The sequence below is a fragment of the Durio zibethinus genome, chromosome 19 (assembly GCF_047325235.1).
Source record: "Durio zibethinus cultivar Kanyao isolate XHJ-2024 chromosome 19, ASM4732523v1, whole genome shotgun sequence".
Taxonomy (NCBI): domain Eukaryota; kingdom Viridiplantae; phylum Streptophyta; class Magnoliopsida; order Malvales; family Malvaceae; genus Durio; species Durio zibethinus.
The window spans coordinates 9,131,273-9,141,323 of NC_143180.1; the positions used below are offsets into that span (position 1 = coordinate 9,131,273).

At 31.7% G+C, this 10,051-nt stretch overlaps 1 protein-coding gene across 1 annotated transcript; it reads left to right on the top strand.

Annotated features, from left to right (window-relative positions):
- The first annotated feature begins 2,105 nt into the window (after positions 1–2,105).
- Positions 2,106–9,452, top strand: LOC111310393 (S-adenosyl-L-methionine-dependent methyltransferases superfamily protein). Its single transcript, XM_022909813.2, has 2 exons — positions 2,106–3,901; positions 8,651–9,452. The coding sequence occupies exon 1, from the start codon at positions 2,198–2,200 to the stop codon at positions 3,599–3,601; it is 1,404 nt and encodes a 467-aa protein (XP_022765548.2). The 5' UTR covers positions 2,106–2,197; the 3' UTR covers positions 3,602–3,901; positions 8,651–9,452.
- The last annotated feature ends 599 nt before the right edge of the window (positions 9,453–10,051 follow it).

A 10,051-nucleotide genomic window follows, 5' to 3' on the forward strand; every position in this document is an offset into this window, starting at 1 on the left:
CTTTTACACTTAAGAAATCTAATGCCTATAATACCAGTATCTTTTAATTGCTAATGGGTAATTTAGCTTAAAGATAATAGAGCCATTTTCAACACATTTTTGCAACAAATTGATAGGTTGATAAGTAGCCATCACGTTATTCCAACTCTAACGAAGAAGAATATACAACAATGATTCCTCCATTGGTAAAAAAGAATATATTCATTTATGCAAAAAAAAGGAAAAAATATAATTATATAGCATAGATATGTAGATACTATGTTATTGGTCATAAAAAGACCAAACAACCAAAATTATAATATGCAAACAATGAATCTATTTTTGTAATGATAGAACTTGTAGTCCTATCAAGCAAATAACATGTGGAGAAAATTGAAAAGTGAATTGCATACCTGAGATCAATACCCATAAATTGATGATTTAGCTTTATCCCATATGACCATACCTATAAAATGATATAAAGGCACAAATATAAAGATAACAGCTTAGTATTAGTTTTAGTTAGTTTAGGAATGAAAAAAAAAAAAAAAAAAGAACAATTGACTTGGAATAAAAGCAAAGAACAACAAAATTGAATTTATCATTTCAAATGCAATAACATCAAAGTAAACTTGAGATCATTAGAATGAAAGAAAAGAATCACAAAGTTGACACTTGATATCAAATTAACAAAGCATGTAATCACTTATTTGAAGTAATATGTGTGTGCTTGAATAAGATAGTAATCTTTTTTGGGTAATATATAGAAAACAAAGTATTAATGGTTATTCTTAGTAAGTTTATGCTAAGTATAAGACTTTTTTTACCTAAAAGATCAACTATATGATAATGATTATCACTATTAAAATATAATCTTGGCTATGTATATTGCAATTATCTATACTTATCTTTCTTTTTTGGTGGGTTCATCAAAGATTTCAAAGAATAAAGTACACCAAAAGTATTAAAAGAATAAGAATAAAAAGGTAGAAATGAAATGTTGATCAATAAAATAAAAGAGCAAAGTTAAATAGCAATGAAATAATATAAATTAATTAGTCCTATGTTTAAGTTCAAGTTACTGTTTACATATGAATGTACTGTTTACATATGAATGTAATGATTCAACTTTGAATCAAAGATGTAAGCTTTTTATTCATAGTGGTGGTGTCAGTTATCCATTGCTTGCAGGTGTTATTTGAAGAAAATTCATGAATAAAGTGAAACATGTGGCATGTAAGTATTAGCTTCAGCCACATTACAAAAAAGAAAAGAAAACTAAACCTATGAATTCAGATTTCATAAAAAAAAATGATCCATGAAATTAATATTTTCATGATTTGAGATTAGATTTTATTTCAACATCTCTTTCATACTTCCACTTTCACCTTTAAACAAACAAAAAAAATCCAAGTTTGCTTTTTTCTTTTTTTCTATTTTGAAAAAAAAATGTTAGGAATAACTTAAAGTTAAAAAAGCATTAAAAATGGAACTTAAAGAGAGAAGCTAACATCAGCGGCCAAACTTTTGAGGTTAGAGTGACACGGAGTAGCATGAAGTCATCGCATTTAATTTGCAACCATAATGCCATGAATCCTTTGTATTTTTTAGGATTAGGTTTTAGTATTCAAATTTCAATTATTATTACTATTATTATTACAAATCAAACACATGTAAACCTAGAACACACCTCTATACACATGCATTTTGTTGTATGTGTCAAATTAAATTATGCAAACAAAACAAATTATAGGTAACAATCGAAATGAAATCTCTAATAATTTAGTTCCATGAAAAAAAATAAAGAAAAAACAAATATTCACCTAAGAAATATAGCAAAAGAGAAAAAAAAAAAAAAAGAGAAGAGAAAGCTGAAAAACATTGAAAAAAGAGAAGCAACAAATAAATCTAGCACCAAATAGAAAAAACAAATAAATGCAAAAAAAAAAAAAGATAAATCTGAGAAAACACTAAAGAGATAAGTAGTGATTTGTTATAAAGACATCTTTAACCTCCAAATCATAGTAACCATCAAAGCTGACCTTTTAAACTGCTGAACACTGTCCATTTTCAACACCGGTCCATTTTGGACACAAAAGGACATGTTAACGATTATTTTCGTATTTCAATACATCTCATTTTTGAGCGAAGGCCTTGGCGCTTCCATATAACAAATCCCAAATATTCAACCAACTCCAGAAGCCCAAACCTCTAAAAAATGGCCCTAGACATTTCCATTTTCGAAATCATAAATCCCTCCCGCTACCTCTCCTTCACCATCCCCAATCCCATTCTCAACCCCTCTCTCTCTTCCCCGCTCATTCGAATCGCCATCCTCGACTCACCCATCCACCCCACCACCCCCTCCTCCCCCTCCTCCTCCTCCTCCTCCTCTCCCACTCCCAATGTCGCCGCCATGTTCGTCCCCAAACACCGCGAGTCCGACTGGCTCTTCTCCACCGAGGCCGGCCACCTGCAACTCCTCCTCAGCTCCTCCAACATACAACGCCTCATATTAATCGGACAACAACCCATCATCAACGGCCCTGGTTCACATTCCGTCTACCGCCGTCCGATCGATTCCGATTCCCTAAACAACCTCGAAATGACGCTAAAGCCACTGGTAATTGCCTTATCTCCTAAAAATTACTTTAAAAATGGAAACGTGGAAGTACCCTTTTTGAGTTATGAAGATAATGTTATTTCTAGCTTAGTTTTAGAGAAATGTGTTGGGAATTTTGTTGGTGAAATGCTTGTTGAAGATGTTGAGATAGAGTCTAGTGATCAAGGAAGAGAATTTAGGAGGAGATTAAGGTTTAAAAGGATGCCTAATTTGATACAAACGGAGATTCGAATCGTGCCCAAGAGGGTTTTTTGTATGGATTCATTTGAAATAGGAGGCCATAATGTAGAGTTTAGCCATGATTTGGGGGTTTTGGTGCATGTTTATTTGGTGCCAATGGTGGCTAGTCTTACTTTGATTGGCTCGCGAATTGAAGAGCATGTTCAAGTTGGGTTAAGACCAAAAGCTTTGTGTCTTGGGGTTGGAGGTGGTGCTCTTGTTGGGTTTTTGAAAGCGCAATTGGGTTTCCATGTTGTTGGTGTTGAGATTGATGAGGAGGTGTTAAGGGTTGCATGGAAGTACTTTGGCTTGGAGGATGGAGACTTTATTCAGGCTTTTGTGGGAGATGGTATGGAGTTTATGGCGAAACTGGCACGTGGAGATGGTTGTCATGAAGGAGTCGGTCATCTAGATCCTCAGTTTGACGTTATTATGGTTGATTTGGATTCTGGTGATTTGATAAACGGTGTTAGTGCTCCCCCCTTGGAATTTGTTAGGAAGGATGTTTTCTTGGCTGCTAGATCAATTCTTTGTGAATCTGGCATTTTTGTTATTAATGTGATCCCCCCAAGTAGGTCATTCTATGAGACGTTGATACATGATTTTCAAGAGGTTTTCCCTGAGTTATATGAAATTGATGTTGGAAATGGAGAGAACTTTGTTCTCATCGCTAGGGCTTTGCCTACTGTATCTTTTATTAGTGATTGTGAAAATAATTTTCTTAAAAAACTGAGACTAGCAATTTCAGGAGCATATATGGATTCCATTAAGAGAATTTGAATGAAATGTGTAATAGAAACAATGAATATACTCGTTCAAATTGAGCAATATGAACTTTTCAGATTGAATACAAGGTTAACGTTTGCTTGACAGGGTAGGTCTGCTTGCACTCTTCTGACAGGAATTAGCTTCAAGGAAACTGAACTATCAGTATTAGGCATGCGTTAACATTTATGGTTTGACACTTTAAAATTCTTGGAGATTGACAAACAAGAAGCCCTTCCCTTTGGATTGAATTATGGAATCTTCTCCTTAAGATATGTGAGACTTACTCTATTTGCTCAGGTTTGAAACAAGAAGGTATGATTATTTTGTAGAGTTGTTGTAATGCTTTTTTGGAACTTATTCATTTTGAGATTTTTTTTGGACATGTTTCAAATTCTTAGGAAACTGCCAGACGCTCAGTTCATTTTGGTTTGGATTCATCAATAACGAAAACTTATCCAAACCCTAACTTATCTAAATTACAGACAAATTTGTGTAAAATAGTTGTGTACTTTGATGACATTATAGACTACGAAAACACATTAGAAAAACTAGGTATTTATATTTTAATGTCTATATCATGAATTATTTACTTTTAATGCATGTACCCATGATACAATTATAAGAAAAAACCCTAAACTTAATGGAATTTCGATTTACACAATTACTAACTATAGTAATAATCTGTATTTATGTATTATTACATATGAAAATGTTTAAATTTTTTCAAGCTTCTTAAAAAATGATAGTTAAATTGAAACAAAGTGATCTTGGTTTGAGTTCTTTATGCGGACAGTTCATTCAATTATAAGTGTCACATGCTCAAATTCTTATTGAAATCAGTACATGATTCGATTTAAGTTGTTTGCCCTGTAACACAACTATGTCAAATCATGAGCAACCTGACTGTTAGGAAAACAAGTTTCATCTTGTTTTCGTTACATTTGGAAGAAAAATTGTATACAAAGCATGCATCTTGACTATCCATAAAGTGGATCTCGTGTATGTTTGGCCAGCACTTATGAATAGTAGATTCTATAAGTATGAAACTATAGTTGTAGAGTTATAATTCCATGTCAAACTAGTTTATATGTGAAGTTTGTTGTTTTTTGTTTGACAAGCTCAAAATGTTTAGCATTCTCTTTTCTTGGGTCGATATGTTCCATCAGAATGTTGAGGTCTACTAGCATTCTTTTCTTTTAAATAGTAGTATTTATGTTCCTTGATTAATTGATTATGGTTCAAAATATGTCTTGATTAGTTACTATATGCACTAAAATTAAAAACATTATTCTGTAATTTTCCAAAATCTGATCTATTACATGCAGTGAAACTACTGCAGTTGAAGTTTCTTGTCAATTATCTGATGTTTCATGTATACTCCAAAGACAAATTGCCTTCACTGTGTAAGATATTTATAGGCACGAGTTTGTATTGCACATGCAACATACACATTAACCATATTATTGGATATTAATTACTTTTGTGACAATAGTTCAGTTTACAAATTATTTTAGTAAAATTAAATTCTAATACTACTACTATTTATGAACACTAATTACTAGTGAAATTAAATTATTTCTTAAATGGTAATTTTCTTTGTGGCTCAATTGGGTGTGTAATTGAGTCAAATCGAGTCAATGCAATGCTAGGCTTGAGCTTGGCTTGACTTGAAAGCTCAAGACTTGAAGCTCAATTTAGGCTCGATCAAGCTTCATTTTTCATATTGAAACGCGGTTTGTAATTTAATTAAGCCATTTGAACTTGACTCGATAAAAATGTAAATATTGACATTAAATACTATATTTTCATTATTTATATATATTAAAAATATTAAAAAATAAAAATTTGATTAGGATCGTTAGCTTATTGAGTCATGTATTAAATTATTCGAATTTGACTCGTTACTTAGAGTAATTTGAGCTTGAGCTCAGTTCAAAAATGAAAGAGTCAAATTCGCGTTTTTTCTGAATGAAGCATGAATAGTTAAGGAGTAGCTTGATTTGTTTACATCCTAGACTTGAGTAGTTTGACTTGTTTACACCTCTAGTCTCAAGAAATACTGCTATATCTTTTCTTTTTACATGCTGAATAATAGTCTCTATCTAGATGTGCTCAAATGCTCCGAAATCTATTCCCCTGCTTTTTCCTATAACCATTTCTTTGCTTCTCTACGTATCTTCCTCAATGTTTGCCAAAATTTTTCCATGGCTGAATCTCTCGAAAATGCAGACTTTGTTTCCCAATAATCTTCATATAAAATGTGAACTGTAAATTAGAAAAGCCTAAACTCAAAAACTTTGAATAGCATAGTGTGTTGCTGCGGTCACCACCTCCTCCACCTCCAAATATTGTGTTGTTGCTAATGATGTCAAACAAAACCGGTAAAAGGTTGAAATTGGTCGGTTTTGGGGTTTTAGGGCCAAACATTTTGATATTTTGATAATCTTATCACAATCTTGTTATATTACAAAGATCCTTAAAAGGTTCAAACATTTTGATAATGTAACAACTGCAACACCATATGATCTCAATTTGAAGGTAATATCAAATAAAAGAATGTCAGTTGCACACTTGAATATGGAAAAGTAATTTGTTGTTTGATTATTCAATTACTTGCACAAGAGCATATATAGCTTTTACTGTTAGCAACTTAGTAGATTTATAAATAACCAAGTAACTTGCATTGGAATGCCATATTTAGAGTACTCAAATACTTTAAAAAAGTGGTATTATTAGCTTATATTGGATAACTTTTAGTTTTAGAATGATGATATAAGTTGGATAAGTAAACATGAAGGATCATTCATCCATAAGTGGATGGATATTAATGATTGGTGGAGGTTTGATTTCTTGGGGATCCAAGAAACATATATGTATAATCGATTTTATTGTGGTTTCAAAATTTGTTGCTTTGGCATGGCATTGACAAGTAAGGAAGCGAAATGGTTGAAAAACCTATTATACGAAATTCTTTTGTGGCCAAATTGTTGTCACCTATATCAATTCATTGTGATAATAAATCTACACTATTGAAGGCTTATAACCAAGTTTACAATGAGAAGTCATGACATATTGGTGGAAGACATAGTGATGGTAGACAACTTATAAGAGATGTGATGATCATCATAGATTTTGTCTAGTCAAATTGAAAATTGGTGGATCCATGGACAAAAGGACTTATAAGGAATATGGTGTCTAAAACTTCTCAATGGATGGGATTTAAGTCCATTAAATAATATCATACATAATGAAACCTCAACTCAACACTTAGTTGGAAATTAAATCTTGAGTTTTAATAAGTACCTCATTTGAATGTGATATCAAGTACTTACAATAATATTCATCGCAAGGTTGACAATTACTTGGAACCGTATGTATAAAGAGGAGGTTGAGTACAAAACTCTTAATGAACTCATAACATGTAAATATAATGCTGGAATGCTTATTCCATAGCATTTTTGATGGAGTTCATATAGATGAGTGAAAGTGGTGCCATTTTTAAGAGGTAAGGGCTTGGCTCTGAAGCACTCTTGAAAGGTGACAAGATAGATGGCCAATAATAGTATGAAGTATGGTATGAAGTATTGCTAAAAGAAATTTGGTGAGGTTTGACAATTTGTGTGTGATTTAATGCATGAGTAATGTATAGATTGGTTCCAAGATCTATTATTTAGCATATAATTTTGATTAGATCAATAATTCTATATCACTAAATAGAAGGTTTTAAGTCAGGATTGATAACTTGCTTAGTTTTGAAAATGATTGGGATTGTTAGAAATATTTTCAAAATGGTAAAAGATTGTTGATTAAATGATATACTAAGGGAACGAGAAACCAAGTAAACAAAGTTAGGATAAGCTGTGGAAAGGTTCCATAACCAATGAAATAAAATAAAGACTAAAAATATTAATAGGTGAAGACCACCTATAAGAGCAGTCGACTGGCATGACTTTCAGGAAAGAAAAATGTTTTTGTCAAGAAAATATATTAGGATAGTCGAATGCCTGGTTCAAGGCAGTTGACTGCCATGACCTGGAAAGAGTTTTTGTTTTAAGAATACACCTAGACAATCGGATGCATATTTAGATTACTCGACCGCTTTAATGACAAAAATTATTCTGGAGCAAATATTACACAAAGGCAGTCGATTTTGTGTGTAGGAAAATCGACTATTCTAGTTCAAAAGTTGTGTTTTTACTGCTTTAATGACAAAAATTATTCTGGAACAAATATTAGACTAAGGCAGTCGAATGTCTGCGTAGGAAAATCGTCTATTCTAGTTCAAAACGTTGTGTTTTTATAACTATGAAAAGAGATTTTTCTTAAAATAAGATATTATAATTTACAAAGTGATATTTCACTTGTCAAAGGTGAACAATTGCAACTTTTAAGTTTCCACAGATGTGTTCTTGATTGGAAGCCAAGATTGTTGATTGATCAAAACAATTAAATGGCACAATCCTTGAATTAAATCTCTATAAATAGAGATGGTAGAGCACAATTTGGAGATACATACAAAAAGTCAAGAATACTTCTCTCTATCACTCTTAAAAGAGAAACAATTTTATTACATATTGCTTGTTGTGGAAAATCTTGTTTAAGAAAAAATATTTTTGATCTCACGTCAAAGGTGTTGAAGGGTTTGATCTCACAAGCGCAAGGCGATATAAAAAAAGCTTCATTGAATCCCAAGGCTTTTTGGTCCAACCCCTATTGCTTATTGTTACTGATAGGGACGAAATAGGGTATTTACAGTACACCTTGAACCATTTCCTTTTAATATTGAAGACTATTTGGAACCTATGCAAGACTTAAAAGACTGGTCAACCACCTGTGCAAGGTGTTTATTTCTTTTTCAGTGTTTTATACAACAAATTTTCTAATAGTAATCCTAGTTAGGTAATAATTCTATATTTTATAAAATTATCTTAAACTTTATTGAATGAATTTCATCATTTTGAACCTAATTTTAGCTTATTCTTTAGCAAATTCTTGTAAATTCTCTTACACTTGTTTATTTTGTCTTTTGTGTAAGTTACTAATTAAAAAATGCAAATCAAGGTAAAAAATGGAAGAAGAGATGCCATGAAGACCTAGCCATGAGCAGAGGAGTGCTGCATGTTGCACGCTGTGTTTATGCATGATGAAAATGCTGAGTTGTTGCCAAGTTAATATGAGCTGCGTGTAATAAAGAAAGCCATGTCCAAGTGAAGTTAAGTGAGCCAAATGCATGAGAAGGAAGAACAAGCCAGCTGATGAGTCATGAAGAGAGCCATAGAGAGCCAAACCAATGCACAAGAAGAGCAAAGGAAAAATTCAGCCGCTTGTTGCACAAAAAGACAAAAACTTCTGCTGCTGTCCTCCCCTTTAATTCAATTTTTTTGGCATTTTCGGGAAGAAGACCAAGCTGAGCTGAAGGCTGCCTTGGCATCTCAAAGATATGGTATTGGAGCCACCTAAGCTGGTCACATGCGCTGCATGATGAAGGAAGAAACAACCTCTCCCATATGTGCCGAATTTGCGTCCACGCTGTCTTGATTTGCTGCTAACTGTTGATTGGCTCGTTTGGAAAGTTAAAAATGCAACCTTTGGAGGATCTAAAAGCTTGACAACTCACCTCACTCGTGGAGCTTTGAAGACACATAATTGGCTCGGCAATCGAGCATCACATGGAGAGAAGACAGCTGGATCATCCTGGTCAGCATTTGCGGTTTAATTTTTTGTTTTTTTTTTTTTTTTTCTAATTTTAAATTCCAGCATTTAAATTGTTATTCCTTTAATGTTTAAATTGTATTTCATGCCTTTGTTAATTTTTGTATAGTTGTTTAACTTTTCATTTTTAGTAAGTTTTAGAGTTCTCTTAGTTGCCTTTCTTATAATTTATAGTAATTAAATTTTAAATATTTGGTAATGTTCAATTTCATGTAAATTAATTAGGAAGCAAAATTTTCAATTGACTAGATATGCCATAGGTGTAAAAATAGATCAATCCTCGTGGAGATGATATTTGAATACTTTTTATTTATTTTACTTGAATGGCTTGTATATTTATGATTGTCAGTATTATTAGGAGTGAAAAATTTGAGAAAATTGAAAGTTGATTTAAAATTATAGTATTCAAGTCGTTTTGGATCTTTTTTTCATATTTGATTTGGTTTAAATTTTGATATTAAATATTTTTATTAGATTCGGATAAAATTTTGGATTAAAAAGTAAAAAAATTGAAAATATCAAAATTGAAATATATATTTTTGTTAGTTTTTGTATATATTTTAAATTTTTATACAATAAAAGCAATTATTTTATATTTTAAAAAATTATGTAACCTAAAAAAAAGAAAACAAAAGTGAAATATTGGTAAAATCTATTTAATTTTTAAATCATCAATTCATGGAATACATAAAGATTGAAACTAATATAATAATGATTTATGATTTTTATTTTTTCTACCATTAATTAAAT

Bases quoted from the DNA above. Each gene is read 5' to 3' on its own strand.
- LOC111310393 (XM_022909813.2), top strand. From the start codon at position 2,198: ATGGCCCTAGACATTTCCATTTTCGAAATCATAAATCCCTCCCGCTAC.